General features: G+C 38.2%; 1 protein-coding gene across 1 annotated transcript in view; it reads right to left on the bottom strand.

The window, feature by feature from the left end:
- Positions 1-2,494: 2,494 nt before the first annotated feature.
- The window catches only part of PTPRZ1 (protein tyrosine phosphatase receptor type Z1), a 177,919-nt gene continuing 153,912 nt past the window's right edge, over positions 2,495-26,501 (bottom strand). Inside the window, exons 16-30 of the mRNA XM_024127941.3 lie at positions 24,945-24,965; positions 24,679-24,775; positions 22,393-22,475; positions 20,926-21,060; positions 20,238-20,372; positions 19,010-19,173; positions 17,267-17,402; positions 15,695-15,841; positions 12,388-12,481; positions 11,991-12,064; positions 10,037-10,165; positions 9,439-9,585; positions 5,944-6,086; positions 5,009-5,144; positions 2,495-3,420 (exon numbers count right to left, since the gene is read on the bottom strand). Coding sequence (XP_023983709.1) covers positions 3,280-3,420; positions 5,009-5,144; positions 5,944-6,086; positions 9,439-9,585; positions 10,037-10,165; positions 11,991-12,064; positions 12,388-12,481; positions 15,695-15,841; positions 17,267-17,402; positions 19,010-19,173; positions 20,238-20,372; positions 20,926-21,060; positions 22,393-22,475; positions 24,679-24,775; positions 24,945-24,965 — 1,782 coding nt within the window. The 3' untranslated portion in view covers positions 2,495-3,279. The remainder of the gene's footprint in view (positions 3,421-5,008; positions 5,145-5,943; positions 6,087-9,438; positions 9,586-10,036; positions 10,166-11,990; positions 12,065-12,387; positions 12,482-15,694; positions 15,842-17,266; positions 17,403-19,009; positions 19,174-20,237; positions 20,373-20,925; positions 21,061-22,392; positions 22,476-24,678; positions 24,776-24,944; positions 24,966-26,501) is intronic.

The raw sequence follows: 26,501 nt of genomic DNA on the forward strand, positions 1-26,501 counted from the left end.
GCCGCTCCGCGGCATGTGGGATCCTCCCAGACCGGGGCGCGAACCCGGTTCCCCTGCATCGGCAGGCGGACGCGCAACCACTGCGCCACCAGGGAAGCCCAACACTAAATATTTTGAAGATCTTCCTTAGGAGGAGGGGAATGCTGCTTCCAACAGGCCGATTGGGGAATGCTGCTCAAAGAGATGTTTGAGCAGAAGTCTGAACCCAGGAGTGGAGCCCTAAGACTCCAATACCTGAGCAGTGGGCGTGTAAACTGTACAACTCTTGGAAAGCCAAAGAGTATTAAGACACATAAAAGTATTCATATCATCTTCTCACCAACTGGCACTTACAGGAATTGGTACTAAGGAAACATCCTAAATATGGTAAAAGGCTTTTACATAAAGAAATGTTTATCATAGTTTTGTAGTTTAGGAAGAATTTGAAAAGAGCCTAAACAGCTGACATCACGAAAGTGATCACAAGAGCCCCGGTACATCATGAGGCCAGGTTCCTCCACCCTGGTACTACCGACATGCTGTGCTGTACGATTCTTCGCTGCGAGGGCTGTGCTGTGCATTTCGGAATGTTTAGCAGCATTTCTAGCTTCTGCCCGGTAAGTGCCAGCAGCACATCCCCTTCAGATGCGAAAACCAAAAATGTCTCCAGACGCTGCCAAATGTCCCCTGGGGAGCAATACTACCCCTGTTTGAAAACCACTATACAAGATAGGATATTATACAGTAACAATGATTGGTTTATAAATAATGTGTAATAAAAATGCTTATGTGACAACATGAAAGGCAGCATAAAAATATATTCATAACAAGGCCACAATTATGTAATAAAACAATGTGTGGATAAAAGCTGTGAATGCAATAAAACTATATGAAATTTTGGTAAAGGATGTAAATAATTGGGTAAGACTTACGAGGCTTACTTACGAGGCTTCATTTATTTTCACTTCTCATAATTGATTATTGTCTCAGAGTTAAGCTTCATAAGATGAGGAAAGATTGCTATATCTGACAGGATTGTCCTTTTTATTGGTTTTGGGGTATTTTTATTAGAATTTGTCTATAAAATACTTATCATACCTGCACTTGCAACATTACTTTCTCTTGGAAGAGACTCTACAAGGCACCTCACTAATAAAAAAACCATGAAGGAAAAAAAATTCTATATCCCTTCAAAGGCCATTTGTTCCTGGGACAAAGGCAAATGGAAAAATAGAAAAAATAATTGTGACATGGACTCCTCGTTCAGATTAGACTTTGTGGGTTATGGGGAAACAAAATTGTAAAACAAGAGGACTAGGAGACAAGGCTAGAAAAGCAACCAAGGAATCAAAATTAACCTTCTGGCCTTCCTCCCTGGGAGGGTTAGAAAGAAGCATGTTAATTTTTTTATACCCTGTAGGTCAGTACTTATCAATATTTTGTGATTTGTGACACTATTTGTTGGAATTTTTTTTCTATTTCATAACTCTTCATGACTATTGCTTTAAAAGGAAAGCTAAAAAAGTAGAAACTTATACATTTTGATGCTATTTTAAGGATTTGGTGAAATTTTCCTGATATTGCTTGACGAAACTGGAGGCTCTCTGAATTGTTGTTGCTAAGGACCAGTGGTTCTCAAACTTTAACTTGCATTAGATTGCTGAGTTCCAACCTCAGAGTTTCTGATATTTTAGATCTGGGATGGAAATCCAGGATGTGCATTTCTAACAAGTTTCTGGGTTTTTCTGATGCTGCTGGTCTGGGAACCATACTCTGAGAACCACTGGTTTCAACAAAACTTTTCCTGGCCTCCTGCTTTAGGCACTGACCTGGGCATTCTTGGGGACTGGTGCCCCCTTTTCGGGCAGTGTTCTAAAACACTCCTGGCTGAGGCAGGGGACTGCTTCCAGTATCAGAGCAGGCTTGTTACCCAGGATTCCCTGTTTTCCTGCCCTTCTCCTGCACATAGCTCTTAAATCCTGACAATAGGATTGTCACCTAGGACTTACCTTTTTCCACTCTGGGAGTTAGGACCTCCTGGTCCTTGTCCATTCACCCACTTGGCTCCCAAACCAGCTGAGCTTCTCCCTGGCTGGCAAATCTGCCTGCTTCTAACTCCCAGCTTGGTTCTAAACCAGTTTCCAACATTTCTTGGTACATCATGCCCTCAGCTTCTGAGTAACATTTTCATAGCTCCCCTAAACCAAAGGAAATACATAATGGTTCTGTTTATTAAGTAGTTAGATCCAAATAATTTAATAGTAGTAATCGTGTAGTGTCAGTACACATTGCTGTGTTGTCCTCAAAAATGTTCAGTTTTGTGAGTTTCCTGTGTGCCTTAAGGCACAGTTTGGAAATCAGCTCTATACACTGTCCCATCCCGTCAACCTTCTTTCACGTCCATAATCTCAGAGGGAACATGTCCACAATTTTCTGCTACACATGCCTCAGCACTCCACAAGCAAACACAAATTGATGGCAATATTTATATTTATTTTTGCAATGCCTTGGATAAAAACCATTTAAACAATGTCGGGTAAGGTGTTATTCTCATAAAAACATCTTCTTTCAAAACAAATGTATTTTTATTTTCCATAAAAGTTAAAATTACATGCTAAAACAGAGTTAATCACAACACAAAACAATATCCGAAGACCCACAGAGTAAGACCAGATAATGAGCTGCAACACTAAACTAAACAATTACACAGAACTAGAAAACTGACTCAGTAGTAAAATATAAAAATCTACAATTATAAATATAAATTTGGTCCATGGAGATGCTAGAGCAGTATTTACAGTAAGTATCAGATTATTTCTACTTTAGGTGAATACTGTGGTTGTAAAACGTTGAATGTCATAGGGAAGAGAGTGTGTTTTATTTACAGTATACTATATTAAAAGTTATATTTCTAGCAAACCTGACGATTGCTACAAATACAGCTAAAAATTTGACACTAAAAACAAACAAGTTTTCTGTAGTTGGGAATTCCTAATACCTATAAATTGAAATTCTCTGTTAAAATCAATATGAAAAAAAGATACCACAATTCCATTCTTAGAAATACGGTAAATTTCAATCATTTTAGTTTAAACACAATAAGTGAATCACAAGAAGTTTTTGCAAAAAGGCACACATTGTTAATGATGTAAACTTGGCAGCAGAATCCTATGCCACGATAGTTAACTGTCAGGTGACGTGAAGTAAACAGATAACAGAAGAAGTGGACTAATTTTCCTGTCTAATTTTAGAAAGAGGAAAGCAATGCCCAGATGTGGACTCTTCTCACCCTTCTCCGTGTTAAACTAAAGACTCTAAGCTCTCGGCTATATTTCCGTCAGGCAACGCTGCGCCATTACTGTCCAGAGAGGTGGACGGATTCTCTTCCTGCTTCGTGCTCACAAGGCTGAGGACTGCTTTGTAGAGAAATTGGTACTGCTCCTGGAGAACAGAGAATGGGAGGTCAGAAGCAGGAAGCTCGCTGAAGACATACGTTTGTAAAAATAAGCAAGGTTTTTAGTCACCCTTTGCCACTGTCATAGAAAGGCATTGTGTTAAGGGCTCTGTTATAATCAGCAGAGGTACACCATCCATATTCATGTCTCTTTCTGATTAAATTTAAAGTGGCTTTATAATTCGCCAACATTCATTGACCTAGAACACTGGCCCACTACATTTGCCAATGGTAAACACTCCATTCTTATTCATTTACTTCATGGAATCAGAAGGTGATGTGATAAGGTTCTGATACGGATTTATCAACTTGTGTGTAAACCCTTTGGCACTAGGCTCCTGTAACCCACTAAGTCACTCATTTTCCTTTCTCGTTTTGTTACAAAATCTGTTGGGTTTGTCTATTTATGAAGAGGTCTCAGGACTGCACTCTCAGCCCAGGAACTCATGAGGAATGCAGGCCTTTCACAAGACCCACTGTTTACCAAGTATCCTTCACACTCTACCAGCCTGACGGGTCTTATGTCCTGCTTGGTTGTGCCTGTGTACCCTGCTGTGGTCTCACGGTAGAGACACACAGAAGAATAAGGTAGTTGTTCTCTTACAGATGTCAACTTGGGGATGGTGAGGTGGGGGAAGGTAGTTGCAAAGAACGTGAGCAAGTGGCTGGCTCCATAGTAGAAAATCATTAGGACCACACGTCTCATTAAATGCATTTGTGAAACTTGGGTATAAGTTTAGTCCGCCGAAAGCAATTTCATACAAGACAAGCTTGATACAACTCAACTCTCCTGAATGAGACTTTCAATAAGGGCTCCTCTGAAGTGCATGTGCACAAGGGTTACCTTACTCTCTGGCCAGCTGGCCTGGGCTAGAGCTTTGGAGATGGACTCTTTATAAGGCCCTTACACATACCCAGACTAGGAAGCTGGAAGTGAGCCTATGACTTCTGCATCCACCTAAGCTTCTCCCACTGGGGCATTTGCACAAAGTTCCCTATTGTCTTTCTAGCCCTTGTTTCTATAATAAAAAAACTTCCAAATTATTCTCAGAGTTGAGACTTATCCTTCCAGATGTGCTATGCTCTTTCTTGATTGTACGAGTGTCTCTCTCTCTCTCTCTCTCTCTTTTTAAAACTACCCCCAGAATTAGCTACTTCTTAAGTTCAGAAAATGAATTTGGCTTGAGAAAAAGGTGAACAGCTGAAGTCTATCTTCTGACTCTTCTTTGAGGCTATGTAGAACCCTAACCCCAGGAAAATAAGTATTTATTTTGTTGGATAAATCAGATTAGTTGGTGCTTCTACTGAGGATATTTTTCAGAATTACAATAAGTCTTGCAAAAAGGCACACAATGAAATTTAAAAATTTTGATCCATCAATTTTCTGGAAAATAAACTTTAAATGTTTATTGTTCCAGTTCTATGGATTGCAAACTGAACATAATTCAGCTTGAAAACTACATGCAAATATTATCAATGTGATCTTTTTGATACAGGACAAAACGATTTTGGTAGCCTCTAGAAAGTAACTTGTGCTCTAATGAGAAAAGTTTGGTTTGCTGCTTTATTACTTACAATGTCAGCAAAGACTCCTGGCCTCATCAAATTGATCATCTTGGCTACCTGGTAAACATCCATTGAATTTTCTTTTTCTAGTTGGTGCATAAGGGTTGTCAGAGCACAGAAAGTTCCTGCTGTCACTCCTCCATGCCTGGAAACAAATGGAAGGGACAAAGACTCCATTCAGATGCATCAAATGTTCACATTTGGAACTCACAGAGCACATGGCCTTGACAATTTTGCAGTAAGAACACTGAAATTTTAAATAAATTGTCTCATTACTTTATAGTGCATGGAACTGTGGTTTACTTCGAATCACTGGGGAGTGTTCATGATATTAGTAACGAGACACTTCATAGAAGTTCAATATTTGGTGATGCATTTCTTATTTTTATACTATGGAAGGGGATGGCAGTAAATCAAAATGATCTGACTGAGGTTATAATATACATTATGTAATATTATCATATGCATCATATATAATATGTATTGATATATAACATAATTCCAGCATATGCAATTTTTTATTTGTTCACAACTGAAACTTGGAAAGATCTACTGGATAAAAATTCCTGTTTCTGGTAAATAAAAAATATATCGATTTTACTCCTATCCCAGGAAGCCAATGACTGAGAGACACCTCGCTGGTTAGCACCTGAAAATTCAGGTTCTGAAACACTGACTCATCACACAAAGTGTTCTTAGTGTAGAATGCAAGAGCAGATGCTTGTGATCATGCATACATTTTCTGCCTTCAACAGGAGCTCCCAGAGAAGCGGAAAAAAACGCCAAAACTATTCTGTGTTAATGCTGTCCATGAGAAGCAGATAATCAACCCTGGATGAACAATTCACGATTGGTCCAAAGTATTAGGTTAGTACAAAGACAACAGAAATATACATACACACAGAGAATGTCAGGTGTGAACTGATTTAAAGTGTGGAACTTACTCATCGTGAACAATCATGGGTCCATCCCTGGTGGCAGCTTCTTCTTTGATAATACTTATAAGTTCAAAAGTTTTACTAATGGGGCTATCTGGATTTGGCCATTTGGGACACTGAAAATGCCGCACTTCAAGTACATAATCATCCTATAAGAAGAAGAGATAAAAATTACTGTTTTAGAAAGTGTCACATTGGTTGGTGAGGAGATGAATTGAGGAAAATCAGGAATTGTAGGAAGGCAATAAAACCAAAACACACACTGAGTGGGCGGCAGTAGTTGCAGCCTGTCCTCCATCATGGAGGCGAGGAACTGCCGCGACACCACATTTGCCATGTACAGAGGTGATCTCTTTTTTATTCACAAATAAACCTTGTTTGTGGGCTTATCTCGCCAATCAAATCATGAACAAAGATGTCTATGTGCCGATAAATTTAAACTTACAAAAAGAAATCTTCAGTTTTAAAATTTGTTTTAAAAATAGCACAGACTTCTTGCTTTAAAAATTGTGAATCACTATATCGTACACCTGTAACTTATATAATATTATATTATAATATAATATTGTACACCTGTAACTTATACAATATTATATAAGTTATAATATACTATTTAAGTATAGTTATATATATATATATATATATATAAAACTATATTTAAATTTTAAAAAAAGAAAAAAGAAAAAATAGCACAGACTTCTTCAAATACCAGCATTACTCAGGTTTAAGTAAGGGAAGAATAAGATTGCTTGACATGGTGTGGGAAATGCTGGTAAGGAGGATGGAGACATGGTTTCCACTCCAGTCCCAGTTCTGGTCCTTGCTTATTAAGTGACCAAACCAGGTTGTGTGACTTTAAATCTCTTAAACCTCTGATCCCCAGTTTCCCAAAGTGGCTTATACATATATAGAAATTTGATTTATGACTGAACTGGTATTGTTGATCTATAAGTGATGCTGGAACAATGGTTATTCACACAAAAATCATAAAATTGGACCCTTGACTCACAAAATATAAAACATCAATTTCAGGCACAACTACAAAACATTTAGAAAACACTGTATTTGCATTATCAATTTTATAAGTTTTGGTCAAATATTCTAGCGAATACTCAATCTTCTTATGTACTCTATACGTTTTACCAGTTTCAGAATTAGGGTAAAGTGAAACATTTAAACCATCTAAAACATGATTTATTTTTTTTCTGATTGAGAAATTCCTCTGAATTTCACATGCTTTACTCATCATTATTAGCATCTTTCAGTCTTTCACAGGAGCTGTGCAATAATTTATGAACTGTGTTGTAATCATAGAAATAGTTATTGACAAAGAATTCAAATTGGTGCCTTGTATCTACAGGAGTCTAGTAAAACAACACTAGTTCATTGCACTGCATGTTTTCAAAGCAGTTCTTCACTTAACAACCCTCTGTACATCAATAGAGAGCAGTAAGCTTTGTTTGGTAGGTAATATTTTCCCCATTTTATTTAGGAGAATACAAGGTAAGGACTTGCCTTAAAACATGAGAATTAGGATTAATGAAATTATATTTTTACTCTGTTTAATTTCAACTTAACTTCTATCAGCAACTGCTTTGGAGTAAAAGAGAAATCTTTGACTTCCTGTGTGTGTGTAGAAGTCAGGGATGGTGGAGTTTAGTGATGGCTAATTGTTTAATGATTCTATAAGATTTTGAAAATGAAAATGACAAGTAAGGTAAAATTTATTATTTGGGTAATCTGTCTCAATTTGTAAGAAATCAGGTTCCTTCTTTTTATTTCTAGGAGAGATTCTTAAATTGGCATATATTTAACATGTGCTTAAGATGAAAAGTTTGTCATTTAAACTATGTCCATACCTGGGTAGCTTCTAAGATAAAATCTTGCATTATAAGTTTTTCTTCGTTAGACAGACATTTGTGTTCTTCAGCCATAAGAGTGACCTTAAAACTCTCACAATTTATAGGCTCATCCTTATTTGGCCAGTAAACAAATTCATCTTCTGCCTGGAGGATTAAAAACCAAAGAAGATTCTACATTTTAATAAAATGTTTAAGTCAGACTGTGAAACGAAGTTAACTGGTTGCCATAGACAATTCAACTCAAATTTTTCTTTGAATCTCAAAATTTACTCTTAAAATATCCTAACAAGTTTTATTTAAAAAAATGTAAATAGAAACATATGGACTGACTTCCTTCATGATTGCAATTCTAAATTCCTTAAGCAGCGTAATAAATACTTAAGTTAATTTCAGCCTACTTTTATTTAAAACTGTCATTCAACAATTTCAGGCCTGGGATATTGCATCCAAACCAGGTCCAATAATAGACAAGGTGACTTCTTCAAATACCAGCATTACTCAGGTTTAAGTAAGGGAAGAATAAGATTGCTTGACATGGTGTGGGAAATGCTGGTAAGGAGGATGGAGACATGGTTTCCACTCCAGTCCCAGTTCTGGTCCTTGCTTATTAAGTGACCAAACCAGGTTGTGTGACTTTAAATCTCTTAAACCTCTGATCCCCAGTTTCCCAAAGTGGCTTATACATATATAGAAATTTGATTTATGACTGAACTGGTATTGTTGATCTATAAGTGATGCTGGAACAATGGTTATTCACACAAAAATCATAAAATTGGACCCTTGACTCACAAAATATAAAACATCAATTTCAGGCACAACTACAAAACATTTAGAAAACACTGTATTTGCATTATCAATTTTATAAGTTTTGGTCAAATATTCTAGCGAATACTCAATCTTCTTATGTACTCTATACGTTTTACCAGTTTCAGAATTAGGGTAAAGTGAAACATTTAAACCATCTAAAACATGATTTATTTTTTTTCTGATTGAGAAATTCCTCTGAATTTCACATGCTTTACTCATCATTATTAGCATCTTTCAGTCTTTCACAGGAGCTGTGCAATAATTTATGAACTGTGTTGTAATCATAGAAATAGTTATTGACAAAGAATTCAAATTGGTGCCTTGTATCTACAGGAGTCTAGTAAAACAACACTAGTTCATTGCACTGCATGTTTTCAAAGCAGTTCTTCACTTAACAACCCTCTGTACATCAATAGAGAGCAGTAAGCTTTGTTTGGTAGGTAATATTTTCCCCATTTTATTTAGGAGAATACAAGGTAAGGACTTGCCTTAAAACATGAGAATTAGGATTAATGAAATTATATTTTTACTCTGTTTAATTTCAACTTAACTTCTATCAGCAACTGCTTTGGAGTAAAAGAGAAATCTTTGACTTCCTGTGTGTGTGTAGAAGTCAGGGATGGTGGAGTTTAGTGATGGCTAATTGTTTAATGATTCTATAAGATTTTGAAAATGAAAATGACAAGTAAGGTAAAATTTATTATTTGGGTAATCTGTCTCAATTTGTAAGAAATCAGGTTCCTTCTTTTTATTTCTAGGAGAGATTCTTAAATTGGCATATATTTAACATGTGCTTAAGATGAAAAGTTTGTCATTTAAACTATGTCCATACCTGGGTAGCTTCTAAGATAAAATCTTGCATTATAAGTTTTTCTTCGTTAGACAGACATTTGTGTTCTTCAGCCATAAGAGTGACCTTAAAACTCTCACAATTTATAGGCTCATCCTTATTTGGCCAGTAAACAAATTCATCTTCTGCCTGGAGGATTAAAAACCAAAGAAGATTCTACATTTTAATAAAATGTTTAAGTCAGACTGTGAAACGAAGTTAACTGGTTGCCATAGACAATTCAACTCAAATTTTTCTTTGAATCTCAAAATTTACTCTTAAAATATCCTAACAAGTTTTATTTAAAAAAATGTAAATAGAAACATATGGACTGACTTCCTTCATGATTGCAATTCTAAATTCCTTAAGCAGCGTAATAAATACTTAAGTTAATTTCAGCCTACTTTTATTTAAAACTGTCATTCAACAATTTCAGGCCTGGGATATTGCATCCAAACCAGGTCCAATAATAGACAAGGTGAAACTTCAATATTAGTTTACTGGTTGAAAAAAATACATTCTTTGTATGCTGGACTTCTGGTGGTTGTGTCTTGATACCTACCCTGTAAAGAACGTGCCAAGAATGACCTGAGGGACTTACCATGTTTTGACCATCTGGAAGCATAACGACCAGCTGGGCGTTATGGTCCCATATCATCCTCCAGAAATCCTTGATGGTATGGAGAAGGGGATGTTGGGTGATGATGAATTCATTGCTCAGATAATAACCCTACAAAACCAAAGAGACGATAGAAAGAGCCTTGGCATATGACTTTAAACATTCAAAAAACATTTATAGGTTAATGGTTACTGTCTTTTTATTTGTAGATTGTGTCTATAAATAATAATGTGATTATTATAGCCAATGTTACAGACACCTCCTATATGCCAGGTATAGCACTAAACATTTTCTTCCTTCATTCCTCACAGTAGTACTATGAGAAAGGGAATGTGATCTTCATTTTATAGGCGATTAAACTGAAGCTTAAGAAATTAAGTGCTGTGCCCAAGCTTACCCAGCTATCACCTCTAGGAGGAGACAACAAAAATGGCTTCTGGACTATGTCTCTTACACTAGATAGAACGGAAATCTAGAGATTTTATATTTCTTACTTTTCACAAGTCCCAATGGCAGAGCGCTAAATTTCACACCAACTGGCAACCGGATACCTTTACACCCTGGCTGCCTCTACAGGAGAGAAGCCGGGGGGCGGGGGGGCACCTTGCAAATGTTGCTGCAGAAACCTGAAAGCTGGTGCCATTGAATTAATCATGATTTCCACGTTACTGCTTACCAAAATCATGGCTCAGTTAGCCCCTTCTGCAATGGAATCTCTCAGATCGCATTCTTCTCCCCCAATGGGCTCATATGAAGTGTGGAATATTTTCATATTTTAAGCTTTATATTCATTTATTCATCAAGTAGAATTCTACTCAATTTCCTTTGTTTTGGTTACAATCTTGTTTGAGAAGCGGAAAACTTTTAAGTTTTCTTAATATAAGAATAAATAAAACTTATAAGTTTTATATTCGGATTTGAATGAGCAGGTTGTACATAATTAAATGTTTTTCTGGTTAATTGTAGATTCTTTGGATGGGAAGAGACCTTGAAAGGACCTCTAGTTTATCCTGCAACTTCAGTCAATATCCCACTTAAGTCATTCCAGGTAGATAAAAATTCATCTTATTTTGTAAATCTTCAGATGTAATGTGGCAAGCTTTGTAGGTAATATTTTCCGGCATTTAATTATTTTCTTGACAAGAAGAGTCTGTCTTCTATCTAACCAGCACACAATGCAATATTTATATTTGTTCTCTTAACCCATTCTCAATTTTTGAGTAAAAATATCTGCTTCCTATAGTATTAAGATGCCCCTATTTTAAGTGTGGCATGCTTTTAGATGCCACCTCCACACATCTCCCTGTTTCTTGCATGGATATACCTTAGTATTTTCTAGATAAACAGAACAGTGATTTTGGCACAGGGATTAGGACCCTTTCATCTGAAGGCAAACTCTGTGATTGATTGACCTAAAATGGAAATGAAGGTCACACAACAGCTACTAAAGCACTCATCCCTCTGATAGTAGATCTAAATGCAGAAAGAAAGTATTGTATCTTTAGAAATCCAAGACCCCAAATGAGCCCAGTTTGCAGGGTGAGAACCATGTTGCAAACTTGGAGAGGTAACGTGAATGAGACTGGACTTGGCTAAAGCTGGTGTATCCTGGGCCTGCAGGGAATCTGCTTTGGTGAATTAAATGGAGCTGCTTAGACGGGTGAGTGGATGTTTTGTATCTACTCATGGTGAGTTTGGTTCCTACATCTACTCATTGTCTTGATTAAGGGTTCTCCAGTCCCAGCACACATAAAAACATCAAGGAATGCTGTGATTCTATTGCTGCTGTGGGCTGTGAGCCTGCAGTCATCAGATATGACTCATGTCCACCTGTGGTGCCTCCCGTATCTGCCAGTCACTGCTTTGGGCAGCCCACTGTGGTTTTGATTCTGATCACGCAAGCTGCAGCAGACTCCCCAGTGGCTCTCTGACTTACCATGATGTAGGAGGCATTGATGTAGTCTGTGCCTTCCCCACTCAGGGATGAAATGCCAACCCTGGATCTTTCGACTGGGAATACAGAACATTCATCATAAACAAGTAAGCTCTTAGCACTGTATCTCCTCCCCGCCCCTGCAAATGGCAAAACATAGCTGCATTTTGCAAGTTGAGTGTGTTTGACTTTTAAGCTAGTTTTTCTATGTATTTTGCACTTCTAGACGAAGACTTCAAGGTTTAAGAGTCCTTGTTAAGTTATATTATCTGGCATGATTAGAAAAATATGAGTGTATTGTTTTTGTTCCAAGATGTACAAATATTGTCAAATTATCTACAAGGCTTCTATTATTTAAAAAGTTGGGGTTTTTTGTCTTCCAAAATTCAACATAGCTTACCAGGGATGATGGAAGACGTTCTGTTCTTTTCTCTGTTGCATTGCTTTAGGGCTGTAGAATAGTCACTCTGCTGTATATTTGATTGACTCAGGAGCTGAGAAAGGGTGTCAAGGGAAAATACAGATTATTTCATTTAAGCCCCTCAAATAAACACACACACACACTCATATACACAGGAGACTCAACAAAGATACTGAATATAAATATATCTGACTTATTTTCCAAGAATTCCTTGAATTAAACTTGTTCTGGGGGACTCCCTGGTACATCTATGTTCTATATTCTATACCAGGAGGGTTGGAATAAGCAGAGAACACTTGATGTCTAGTTTGACTTGCAGCGTTAGGAGCCTTCCCCTATGGTGTGTGCCCTCCATTTTCTCTACCTAAATCTCACACTGCAGCTGGGAGATAAATTGCATGTGAGTGTGTATGTGTGTGTGTGTGCACATATATATGCATATAGTTGGATTTTATTAATTATTTTAGTACTCAATCACACGAATTATCTACTTGCTATTTATCTATTCCCCAGTTAGTGAATGTTTGGGTTATTTCCAATGTTTCGCTATTTCAAACTTTGTAGCAATGAATATCCCTTGTATATTTCTTTCTTTTTTTTTTTTTTTTTTTTTTGTGGTACGCGGGCCTCTCACTGTTGTGGCCTCTCCCGTTGCGGAGCACAGGCTCCGGACGCGCAGGCTCAGCGGCCATGGCCCACGGGCCCAGCCGCTCCGCGGCATGTGGGATCTTCCCGGACCGGGGCGCGAACCTGTGTCCCCTGCATCGGCAGGCGGACTCTCAACCACTGCGCCACCAGCGAAGCCCTTTGTATATTTCTTAATGTGCACACATGTGAGGGTTTCTGTAAAGAATTAGGAGTCACTGGTGTTTAATTTTTTGACAGGCTAACAGATGAAAAAAGTATATCCCAGTTTTGATGTGCATTTCCTTACTTATTGTGAAATTGTTGATTTTAGTTACTTCTTTGATGACTACCATTTCATATTTCTACTTCATTTTCATTTACTAATTTGTGGGGGGTTTTGACTCTTAAATGTAAATCTACAGTCTGCTAAGGAATTTGCAAATGTCTTTGTTCTCTTTAATCACACAGACATTTACAGCCAATTCAGTTTTTCCTTAAGATTTCTGTAATTTAACATTTGAATTTAAGAAGTCCTTCTCTACCCTGAAGTCCTCAAGAGATATTTTCCAATATTTTCTTATAATAGTTATAAAAATTTGTTTTTATCTTTAGATATTTAATCCATCTTGAATAATTTCAGTGTTTGAGGTGTGGTAGGGAGCTAACTGTACTTGTTTCTACATGGAGATTGTCTTAATATCATTCATTGATTAATCCGTCTTTCCTCACCAATTTGTAATGTCATATCTGTCATATAACAATTTCCATATGCACATGGTTCCTCTGGTTCATTTGTCTTTCAATATTAATTATTATATTTGCATAAAAATTATTATATTTGCAGAAAGTCTTTCAGATACAGTACAACAAATTTCTATTCTTTATTTTTCAGTTTTGTTCTAGTGTTTTCAATTCTTTACTTTTTTTAAAAAAATAAATTTTTATTTATTTATTTTTGGCTGCATTGGGTCTTCGTTCCAGTGCACGGGCTTCTTACTGTGGTGGCTTCTCTTGTTGCAGAGCACGGGCTCTAGGCGCATGGGCTTCAGTAGTTGTGGCACTCGGGCTCAGTAGTTGTGGCTCGCGGGCTGTAGAGTGCAGGCTCAGTAGTTGTGGCCCACAGGCTTAGTTGCTCCGCGGCATGTGGGATCTTCCCAGACCAGGGCTCGAACCCGTGTCCTCTGCATTGGCAGGCGGATTCTTAACCGCTGCGCCACCAGGGAAGTCCTGATTCTTTACTTTTCAATGTTGAGGTGGGTTTCTGATAAATATTTGTTGAATAAATAGACATGCAATTCATTTCAAGGACATTTTTCTATGGGTAAACTTGAATAAATACCTTTTGTTATAGGACCGTATACACACACCCCCTCCAAATTTCCCTAGTTAGGATGTTAACAGGAAACAGAGTCAAATGTCTCTGTTTTTAATTAGATTCTGATCTCATAATTGATATTTCCATTTTGATCCTGAATTATCCAGTATAAGCGATATCAATTCTTTTATTAATTTAATTGTGTAGGGGGTAAATCATATTTAAATAAGAAAATGGGTAATAGATGTATATTTTTAACTTAGAAAAAAGCCATCCTAGCAACATCATGTTAATGCTTTATATTTATTATGTGTTTCTGGAAGCTGTATTGTGCACTTTTTCTTCCTTAAAGTGTTCCTTTATGACTCAGATAAGCTTGGATGAATAAAACATTTATGTTTTCCTGTCTGCAAGTTCTAAGTTCAGATTCCACCCCTCATCTGTCTCTTACTCCTCCCAAAGCACAAAAGGTGCTGAACGAGAAGGTAAAAAGTCAGAAGGAACTCATGACTACATCTTCTATGTTGTAAGCTGCAGAAAAGAAAGAGAAAAAACTTCAATCTTGAGGTTTGTTAACTCTCCTGGGTTTTTCCAGGGCCTTCTGAATTCTTCCTAGACATTCCTTCTTCAGAAATTGGCCCTGTTTCTCTAGCAACCCTGAGAAGTAAGAGGTTAGTATAGAAATAATGGGGAACAAAATAACATAGCCTTCATTCCTCTGGAAGATGACAGCTCTGCAAATCCCCCTATCTCTGCAGACAGGTCTGGTAACAACTGCTTTCTGAATTCTTTGCTGACTGGTTTCTGGAAGTCAGAGAGCTAAGTTGTGAGAGGTAGAACACTGAACAAAGCATGCTCCCCTGTCTAGCTGACTACCTCGTGACAGGCTGGGTGGGAGAAACTGGGGTTGAAGAAGCTATTCTTGTGGGGTGGCCTATTCTAGTCTGGGGGCTTCAAGTGAGACAGACCCTTCCAAAGGGCAGCACAAACAGCCTGAGCCACAGGACTCGTGGTTAGGTGGTCTGGTTTTCTCAAAGCGAGAAAAGCACTCACACCGTCTGTGTTCGAAGTTCTGCCGGTTCCTCCTGTTCTGTTCTGTGCCCTCCTTTCCTGGACCACGTCTGCATTTCTAGGGTTTCTGAGAACTTTCCCTCTCGCTACTCAAAATTAACGTCCTTGAAATTTGCCAAGTGGCTTTGTTGCCTGTTGTAAAGAACACAACAAAGCCACTGGGCCAACAGAGCGCTCAGCCTGTCCACATGGCTTTGTCCACTCAAAGGAGGAGACGCAGGAACATTCCAACCTGTGGTGACACCCAAGAGAGGGGCTTCCAAGAGAACTCACCTTGAATTGTTTGTCTAGCTTTGTTTTGCCTGTTGGTCCAGGAATGAGGATCCCATTAACATAGGCGTGGATGTGGCTGTCCGGGACCTCAGTTTCTTTACTAAGTATCGCCTCGACCAGCGCGTCATGAATGAAGACATACTGTTCCTGGCAAAGCAGTGACAAACAGGGATATCACCTCAGGTTTTCCTTATAGGTATTGAGGTACCAAAGTAGTATCTTCCACTGATGGACAAAAAGCGTTTTACAAAATGGAAGGGAGGACCCACAGAGATTGCTTACCAGTCCTGGCAGGAAGTCAGATGGAGGAAAAGGTGGTCATCCAGAAACAATACAACTCTTTCCATCCCTCACCTCTTTATTTCTTGTGCATTGGCGTTTAGGGAAGGAGATCACTGGAAGATTTGGGGAGGCAAAGCAATACCCTCTCTGCTCATCCTTCAAACCTGAGACCCTCTTCCACATTTTGCACTGACTTCTCTACTTCCGATGGGTCTTCCCCTTCTCCCCATTCCAATTCTCCTTTTAGCCGGTCATATATAATTATCTATACAGTACAATTATCTATACAGTTTTTAATAGTTATCTTCTATTTCATGTATGGGACTCTTCCCTCATCTTATCTGACTAGAATGTCATTTCCTTGATGGAATGAAGTTTGGTTGGTTCGGTGTGGAAGCCCACTCAGTCATGTTTCTTATTGCTTTCAAGCTGCCACACATAGTTTTCAATTTAAATCCATTTTTATTTAGAAATAGTGAAAATAAAATACAGGTATGCAGAGTTTGTCCTGTGTCATATATGGGTAAATGATCTGGGCTTAAAAAAGGGAATAATTTGAGCATAATTCATACTATTTAAATATGAGAATAAATCCATTCATTCATTACATGCAGGAAAACCTTGAGGATTCTGCAAAAGGAGATGAGGGTTGACTGATCCACTTACTCTTTTTCTGAATCTTACCTGTGACCAGTGTCATTTTAAAGATATTCCCCATTTGGTTATAAAATAGACAAAATTGAGCTGGTCCATCCATGACTTATGTGCAAGTACCTGGTGTTAGAGTTTGAATTGTGCACGCCTCCCGCCCCCGCAGGAGATATGCTGAAACCCTAACCTTCCAGTACCTCAGAATGTGACCTTATTTGTAAATAGAGTCGATGCAGATGTAGTTAGTTAAGATGAGGTGGGGACTGGTGTCCTTATAAGAAGAGGGAAATTTGGACGCAGACACGGACACAGAGGGAAGACAGCCGTGTGAAGAAGAAGGCAGTTAGGCTGCCAAATCCAGGGAAATATGAGGCTATCAGAAGCTTGAAGAGACAGGGAAGGATCCTTCCCTAGAGGATTCCGAGGAAGCATGGCCCTGCCTACCCCTTGATTTTGGACTTCTATCCTCCAGAAGTAGGGGACAACACGTTTCTGTTGTTTTAAGCCACCCGGTTTGTAGCACTTTATTACAGGGAGCCCCACGGGACTAACGCACCTGGTAATACAAACTCTGGTCTAGCCAGCCTTTTAGGGACACTTCCAACCCTTAGATAAAGGAAATTATCCTTTTTATCATACCTCGGTTTGCACCAGGTAATTTCTTTGTGAACGAATGTGTTTTAAAAAGCCGAATATGTTGACGGTTCCTTCATGTTGAATTTGCTGCAGCATACTGTCTAGCACGATATATGTGCCTGTTCTTCCAACGCCAGCACTGAAGAGCACACAAAGAAAGAGACTTCAATGTCAACATAAAATACATTTGAGGATTGGTCACCCCCGGCGGTCTTGTAAATTAATATCCTTCTCCAAGCAAATGAGCCACTTAGTAAGTAATTCAGTAAAACAGTAAGCAGCTTAGGAGTTAAGTATAATGCTTCAAATAACAAACAAAGTTTTCTTTTTTCTTTCTTGCTTACAGGTCAAACTCCAAAGCAATCTGATTATTCCTGTTGGAGATTTTTTATTTTCAGTTACAGTTATTACTCGTTATACATTATACAGTGGAAATATTATGTATCAGAGTATAAAAAAATAGACATTTAATTTGAGAAGAATGAAAGCATCAGCCTCACCAGACTCTGAAAAGACAAGGTCTCTGGGTCTGTATTGTCAGGTAAACATGTTTGTAAAGGTTTCCACATTAATGGAAAAAAAGAGTTTGCGAAGGCTTTCAGCTGGAAATATCATTTCAGTGAGATGGTGAGGAATAAAGAATAACTTCAGTCATTTCTAAAGGGCCATTATCTAACAACTTCTTCAAAGCCTCTACTGGAGGGACAGAATTCAGAGACAGGGATTCTTTTCAAATGCTCTGACGAGTAGGAAGTACTAGAGTGAAGAATTAGCACCCGCTCTGCACAAGGCTCTGGGCCTTTTCCATTCTCTAGGAAACAATCCCTGACCTTCACAGCTATTTTTCCTGCATCTTCCTGTCTCCCTCAGCTTCTCGTCAGGCTCACAGATAAAAAACTCAAGATAGCTCTCTCAAACTTTGAGGATAACTCCTGAGGTAGGTAATTAGAATGTGTGAGATACTCTGCATATCAAAGGAAAACAGTTGTTTCTGTGAAAACACAGAGGCTGCTTTGACAAAAATACTCCATGTAGAAATGAATTTGACTTTTGTGGTCATAAAGCTTGGCACAGAAGTCAGCACGCAGAAAACAGTAACTGCTATTCTTGTTTTAACAGAAACATATTAAATTAAAGCCTCTAACACATTTTTCTCTTTCTCTGAAATATCATTATTTCTATTCACTCACCCAGTCTTGGAAATTAAAGTACCTGGGCAACGATGAATTGATTACCCGTTCAATAGGATATATTAGACAGAACTCAGGAAAATGAGAACGGGGTTTTGACCCCAAACTGTTGAAAAACAACTTAAAATATTTTGCTAAATTCCCCATACTTTGTGCACTTTTGTTTTTCTAATGTAAACCTGGCATATTAAGTCTACAATAGACTATTAACTCCTAGGAACAGGGGTTGTGTCTTAAGCATTTTTATCCCACGACATTATGTTGTAATAAATGCTTGTTTAATGACAAAACGTTGTTCTGCCTGCTTCGCACAGTTAATAAACTGAAATCCAATTAACCAATCAAATAGAATATTATACATCATAGAAATACCTGGTGCTTTGAAATATTCAGCAATCCAATTCTGAGTCTGGCGTACTCACTTCCCAGTAACCAACGTTTCATGCGCCTCAGTTTGTGAAATCATTCCCACTTTGGCAAAACCTTTGTTCCGCTGATTCCCTTTTTGTTAGCATAAGCGATTCTGTGGGTTTGGAAACCTGGCGCTGAGACTCACCTGCAGTGGACAACAACAGGCCCTACTGCGTGGCGCTTGGCATGGGATGCCTTTCTCACAAAGGTCAGTACGGGCAGCGAGTACTCTGGCACTCCCATGTCAGGCCACTGAGTGTAGTGGTACTGGGTGACCACGCGCCCACTGGGTCTTCCTTTCTGGGAACCCTGGAAGAGACCAGACAGCTAATCAGCTAATTATAGGAACACGCACACACGGGGTCCTTAAACATCAACTCAGGACTCATAGCTTGACGTTCGTGGCTCATAACGAAGCTAAAAAAGTACACTGTCATTTGTGATGGTTAATTTTATGTGTCAACTTGGCTAGGCTATGGTGGCCAGTAGTTTGGTCAAACACCTGTCACACCAGATGTTACTGTCAAGGTATTTTTTAGATGTGATTGACATTTAAATCAGTAAGACTTCCAGTAAGGTGGATTATGCTCCATAATGTCAGCTGAAGGCCTTAAGAGCAAAGACTGAGGTTTCCTGAAGAAGAAGGTATTCTCCTAAAGACTGCAACGTAGAAATCTTGCCTGAATTTCCAGTCTGGAGTCAATTCTTAAAACACCCTTTCTCTCTCTCTTTAAATACATATATATATATATATATATATATATATATATATATATATACACATATACATATATATCTACATACAGATATATGTTTTTCTAAGGAACTCTGACTTATAACTTGCTCTTTTTCTTTTCCTCCCCTTTTTCAGTCTCCACTATTTTCAGTTGGATGTGCAGTTATCACATGGGGCAGGGACTTTTGTTCCTGTATCACTGCAACCACTGGCACCATAACCAACATGGTGCTAAAGCCACATCTGGCATTAAGAGACTTGGAAGAAACTTTTGGGATTGAGGTGTAGCTGTGATAAGAACTCAATGCCTTTAATTATTTGTATTTTTACCCTGTTTCGGTTATACCGCCTGTTTTCTTAAAAAAGGATCGAGATGTATTACTCAATTGATGACAGCCATCATTTGTGGACTCACTTTTTTTTTTTTTTTTTTTTGTGGTACGCGGGCCTCTCACCGCTGTGGCCCCTCCCGTCGCGGAGCACAGGCTCCGGACGCGCAGGCTCAGCGGCCATGGCTCACGGGCCCAGCCGCTCCGCGGCATGCGGGACCCTCCCAGACCGGGGCACAAACCCGTGTCCCCTGCATCGGCAGGCGGACTCCCAACCACTGTGCCACCAGGGAAGCCCGTGGACTCACCTTTTTGATCTTTGTGTTTCTTAGAGTAAAAGTCCTCACAGTGTAATATGCAAGCATTTGAACACTCTTTTGAGTGACCAGAAAGTTCCCATACTCTTCATTCCCATCAGCAGGCCAGTACTGGTCACATTTTCTCTGCAAAAGAGAAGTCAAGATGCTCTTTTCATATTTCAAATGCTTAATGTAAGTCATCCCTGAAATCAGTAAAGATTTGATACCGTGACTCCCTCATTCTTCTAAACGTGTTCTTTCCGTTCTAAGTGATTGCAGATTTGTTGTAGAGGAGAGCAGAGAGAGAATTACAGGGCTGAAAGAGACTTGAGATGATCAGATTCAAACTCCCCCCTTTCAGATGAGGAAAGTGAGGCCAGATGTACTGAATCGCTATAAAGCCAGGACTAGAATCCAGCTCCCATGAATTAAAATCTACTTCACTCTGCATCACTTTTCAATGAACCTCATTTGCTTTTTCTTACGGAATGAAGAATGCATTTAAATAGCAGGTAGCTTGAGTTACAGTGAAACTTTTTGACCTTTAACTGTTTCCCTTAAGCTGTCATACTTACTTGAAAGCAATCCTGATTAGCTTCCCTGACTTTTGCTGCTTCCTAATGCTGACTCTATCAAAAGCAACTTAAAGCATTTCTAATCACTATCTCGGGGATGGCATAATAGATGACCTTCATACCCTTCCTTTCTCCACAAGGTTTGTTATCATGACAATAACTTCCACATTATGCTCCCATATCATTCTCCAGAAATCTTCAGCTGTAGATTTCAGTGGGCCTTGGGCAGCAATGTAAGCTTTTGGTCTGTTGTAGCCCTGAAGAAACAAATGACAAATGTTTCTTACTAACAAATTTGTATGCCATTTTTATCTGTTCAGTTTCTAAGATCAGGAGATTTTTGCTGTAAAAGAACATCATAAAAAAAACACTTTCAAAGCTAGAGAAACTTACTAGTACTAGCAAAGACAGCAACTCTTCTTTAGTTATAATTTTTGGAAAAAAAAGAGTTCTTTTTGCACTGACACAACCGCTATTCTCTGCACCTCTAGTCTAAGTGCATTTAATCCAAGTCTGTTTACTATGCTTAACATCTGGTGCTTAATTGTGCTGCTTTGAAATATGTTTGAGGCATTAGGGCTCAGTTGTCTATAATAGTCAGGAAACCTTTGGCGTTTTCTCCTTACCCTCTCCTTGGTGGTGCTGAGCAATGCTAATCATTAATAGCTATCCTTCACTTATTACCCACTGTTGGCCAAGATAGTTTACAAACATTAACCCTAATCCTTAATTTATATGCAAAATGGAAGCATCAGCCCTGATTTGGAGATAGGAAACTGAAGCTCAGAGGAGTTGAGTGGCTTTCCAAGCTTTCACAGTTAGCCAAGGGCAGAGCTAGTATTCAAAACCAGTTCTAACTCCAAAGCTCATATTCAATCTGACATACACACTTCCTGCTATGGAAGCCTGAAGTGGTTGCCTACAACAAACCTACTGTATACTTATATTTGGTACTCACTTCTTTGAATTAACTGTTCCAAACAGCATAAACCTGAAGGCAGCTAGACTGCAAGGTCAGTGTCAGGAAAATAACTGAATTCCATTGGCATTCAACTGACCACAGGAAAAAAACCAGTAAGTTAGTCAGTGGTCTACAGTCCCTGGAGATCTCCAGTAAGTTTCACAAAGCTGGGTATCCTGAGAAGGGCCTAAGATTATAAAGGCTGGTAACTGGTTTAGAAATCATGTGTTTGCCTTTTAGCCAGTACTACCCTGAGAATTTTTCAGTCAAAATTTATCTATCAGCTGCTATCTACATAGTAATGTGCTAGGAGCTATGGGACATTCCAAATAAGCACTGATCCTACCCCTCTTATTTAAGGAGCTATAAAACTATCAGAATATATACATCCTACCTTGAATGTAATTTCTCAGCCTGAATTCCCTCTCTCACCCAGGAGATAAACCAAGTACAATAGCTTGAATGCCATTCAATCTGAAAACCTTTAGCTACGGGATCTCTTTCTACTAATTTGTATTTTTTATTATCTTTCACTTAATACTTATTACTATTCTATGTACAATACCATGGTATAATAAATTCATAGTTTAACATAATTTTCATAAAATTTCAGTTGAAACATGCTTACATCAACATAATTGGCATTGATGTAGTCAGTCAGTTTGCCATCCTTTTCAGCAAGTTGTGCAAGCTTAACCCTACTGTGATCATCTGTAATAAAAAAAGAAAATATTTCACTATAGCATGAACTGCTTTTCAGCATCAAGTTCATTTACATTTACATAATAATTTACCAAATACAATTAAAATCAGTGCAAACATCATTTACTTTAGCCAGCTTTTGGAGGATACAGAGATGACAAAAATAAAGATAAATACAACAAAATCCTCTTTCAAGGTTTCCATTGTGGAAGGTGAGAATGGACATATACACAGAGAAGAGTGTTCCGGTGTCGAGAGAGGTGCAGAGTCCTAGATGGACACGAAGACAGAAACTGTATTGGTTTGGGATGAAAATAAACCTTTTCATAGAGGTTGAATCCTGAAGTTGGCATCTTAGATGAGTTTCTAAAGGTGGATACTGGGGCTGTGAACACTGCAGAGCCAGTGAAGGGGAGAGAAGAGTGACGGGGGTGTCAGAAAGCTCAGGAAGGATGGTAGCACGCATGCTCTGAACAGGAGGCTGAGGGCGGAAGAAGAAGTAGAGAAGGAAGCAGAAGGGGTCTAGAAAGTTTCCGTGAATGGTTACAGCAAACAGCTCTTTCAAGGGAAGACCTCAGAGAGGAACTATTGCAAAGGGAGGCAGGGCAACGACTGCCCAAGAACGGAGGACACAGCTCCTGTACTGTCAGTGAAGAGGGGATGAAAACACGTGGTAACTTATACATGGTGCACAGTCATAATTAAATAGGTTGAAATGAGGCATTTGGGATTCAATTCAGTTCTACAGAGAAACTATATTTGGAGGAACTGCATAATAAGAAAGGAAAGTGTCACTAGAAGGACACTTGGTGATTTCACTGGGCAGACTATTTTTTTTTTCAAGGATGAAGAAATGAATACAGACCAAATTATGACAAGTTAAAGAGACGTTCTGGGATAATAATACTTTGGTGACACTAGCAGCTCACAAAGATGCAGGAAATGTAGGCAGAAATAGATGTGTGGCCGTGGAAAGATGGGTTTGGAGGCCAGGCTACTTTTGTATTTTGGTTTTTAGATTTTCAGAAGGGTATTCCTGGGTAAGTTTTCCGGGTTGCTTTTCTTCGTCTCAAAGTAGGACTGTTATTACCTCTATCTTGACAGGTTATTTCAGGGATGGAATGAAATGATGAATTCACAGTGCCAGGCACATAGTAGGTGTTCAACAAATGTTAATCTCTATCTGCTTCTTAATTAGCTGGTGTGTATTTTCTATTTAGCTTGTAGAGAGAATGGTCTAACAAAAATTTCACCCTGTCCAGGAAGCAACTGAGTTTTTATGTGCAGCAGGATAGCTGCTTCTGTTGAGAAAGACAAACATGAAGCAGAACTTCCTATCAAAATGGAAAGACTGGTGTAAACCTTGTGGGAAAAAAAGACAGCATCCATGCAAACTACTTAGAACTGTGATTGTAAAAATTCCCATTCCAGAAACTAGAATGGAACCAGAATTTAAATAACCAAGCTGGTAATACCATGTTCACATGAATCTAGGAAGGCCCACTGAATATATAAGAAAGGATATTAGTTGAAGTTTTGGGGAAGAATGAAGATGGAGTTCAAGAAATGGAGGGGGCTATAAAGGAAAATAAAAGGGAACAGATGTAAATAAGAGGTGCTGCAAGAAGACGGAAGAAACATGCTAATTTCATACAAAAAAAATAGGTAAACTTGTCCTAAAGAAAAGAGCCAGAAAGCTGCTCATGGAGCAGAAAAAGAGAGGTCAGCTAAGGTAGTAAAGGGAGAGAAGAAATAAAAAGAATGAATCCAATTAACCCTTTATCAGACCCCAGGGGAGAATGGCAAGAGAGGAGGGAAAAGGGTAGAAGGAAAAAATAGAGTCTAAAGAAAATCCCATTTCATTAGTAAATTCACATGAAGTAGGGGGATCTCAAGTGAAAACAGGACTATGGAATATAAATAATGACAGAAAACCATAAGAACAGATTTACAGGCCATGGGGTCTGAAGAAAGGACTGGATTAAAATATGAGTTTATTTTGTTCAAAAGAAACAGATGTCATTAATTTCAGAATGTATTTAAACTGGAGTGGTAAAACACTCTGTATTATCTAACGCGAGTCTCATTCCCTGATATAAAGGTCCTGAAACAGCTACACCGATGTCTGATGTCAGAGGACTTCGGGACATTGAACTAAAAGCACCACAACGACAATGATAACAAGTCAGAGTTGAGTGAAGGATATACTTACAGGCAACAATATTTATGTATCGGTTCTTGTGCTTATTGTCAGGGTGATTGGAGCTGTCTGCTGTGATACCTAAATCAACAGTACAGCTCTGCACCTCCTGTAAAGAAATTGTACGCATAACGTTTTAACACACATCCTTTCAAACAAAGTGCCTTAAAATACACTACGGAAGACAAAACAAACAAAACAATCTATCCAAAATTTTTTTTTTAATATGTTACAACTATTTCTTGGCTAAAAGAAAATGCAGTGAAATAATGCCTTACCTGGTAAAACTCTTTCAGTGTCTAATGAGGGAATGAATGCCAAAAAAGTAAAGAAATCAAATTCCACAGCACACGACAAATGAGAAAAGAAAGTGTTCATATTAGGTTTACAATGGAAAACCATGATCATGCAATAAATACATTTGTCAAATTCTAACAAAACAGAATGTTTCAAACAGTTGCATGCAAATCAAAACTTCTAACAGTTTGGAACCTTAACATTATGTAAAAGGAAAAAAAATAACACTTTTAAAAGGGGACAGTGGTATAATAATATGATGAATTTAAAAAATGCTGAGGAGAAAAACCACATACTTGATGACACATTTCAACATACTAGTCAGATTTACTAATATTCAAATATAATTGTATTTGATCATGATAGAACTATTTAAAACTGAATTAGTAGTACATTTTTTTTTGTTTGTTTATTTTGAGTAATTTTAAAGAGTAAACAGTTTCCTATTAGGTGGTCTGTAGAGTTGTTAAAACATTAGAAATCTCCTGAATTTTTTTTTAAATCATATATACTATGTTTTTTGAAACAAAATTTAGATAGTACTACTTTCTACATATTTAATTAGTAGACCTCTTTTTAATTAAAATAAAACTTCAATGGGTAGAGAAAAATTATTTCTGCCATTTCTCTTTTAAAATGAATTAAAATCCTTCCCGGGGATGTCTTCTATCTAAATATATTAGTTTGGAATTTAGTTTGGAATTATTTAGTACATATTAAGATAATAACATGAAAGCTTTATAATTTTTGAGAAAGTATATAACAAATATAAATCTGATTCACCAGCAAAATGGCTCAGCCTTTCACTAAACAAGCTTTTAAGGCCTCTTCGGGAGGAAGTCATTCTGACTCTAGATTTAAAAACAATTTAATATACGAACCACTGAAAAGCTGTAGCATTATTAGTTATTAAGCTAATTACTAAATTAATGAAAAGTTTTCTTCAATCAGACTGAGTTAAAAGCAATGGAATTAAGAAAATACTTTTTGAGTAAAAAATGTGAGGTTATTTTGTTAATTTAATCATTATGAACTGCTTAATAATATTCAAAATGATTTTATAGTTGTGAAAACTGTGCATCTACCTTTGTATATATGCTTATCAGCAACTTTTACAATAAACTGTCTATTTTTCCTTATGGTTTTTTTTTTTTTCTTTTTAAAATTTATTTATTTTTGGCTGCGTTGGGTCTTCGTTGCTGCACGCGGGCCTTCTCTAGTTGCCGCACGCGGGCCTTCTCTAGTTGCCGCAAGCGGGGGCTACTCTTCGTCGCGGTGTGTGGGCTTCTCATTGCAGTGGCTTCTCTTGTTGCAGAGCACGGGCTCTAGGCACGCAGACTTCAGTAGTTGTGGCTCGCGGGTTATAGAGCGCAGGCTCACTAGCTGTGGCGCACGGGCTTAGCTGCTCCACAGCATGTGGGATCTTCCTGGACCAGGGCTCGAACCCACGTACCCTGTGCTGGCAGGCGGATTCTTAACCACTGCGCCACCAGGGAAGCCCCTCCTTATGGCTTTTAACATCCGGAAGATTAGACACA

Source organism: Physeter macrocephalus, chromosome 5 (assembly GCF_002837175.3).
Source record: "Physeter macrocephalus isolate SW-GA chromosome 5, ASM283717v5, whole genome shotgun sequence".
Classification (NCBI taxonomy): Eukaryota; Metazoa; Chordata; class Mammalia; order Artiodactyla; family Physeteridae; genus Physeter; species Physeter macrocephalus.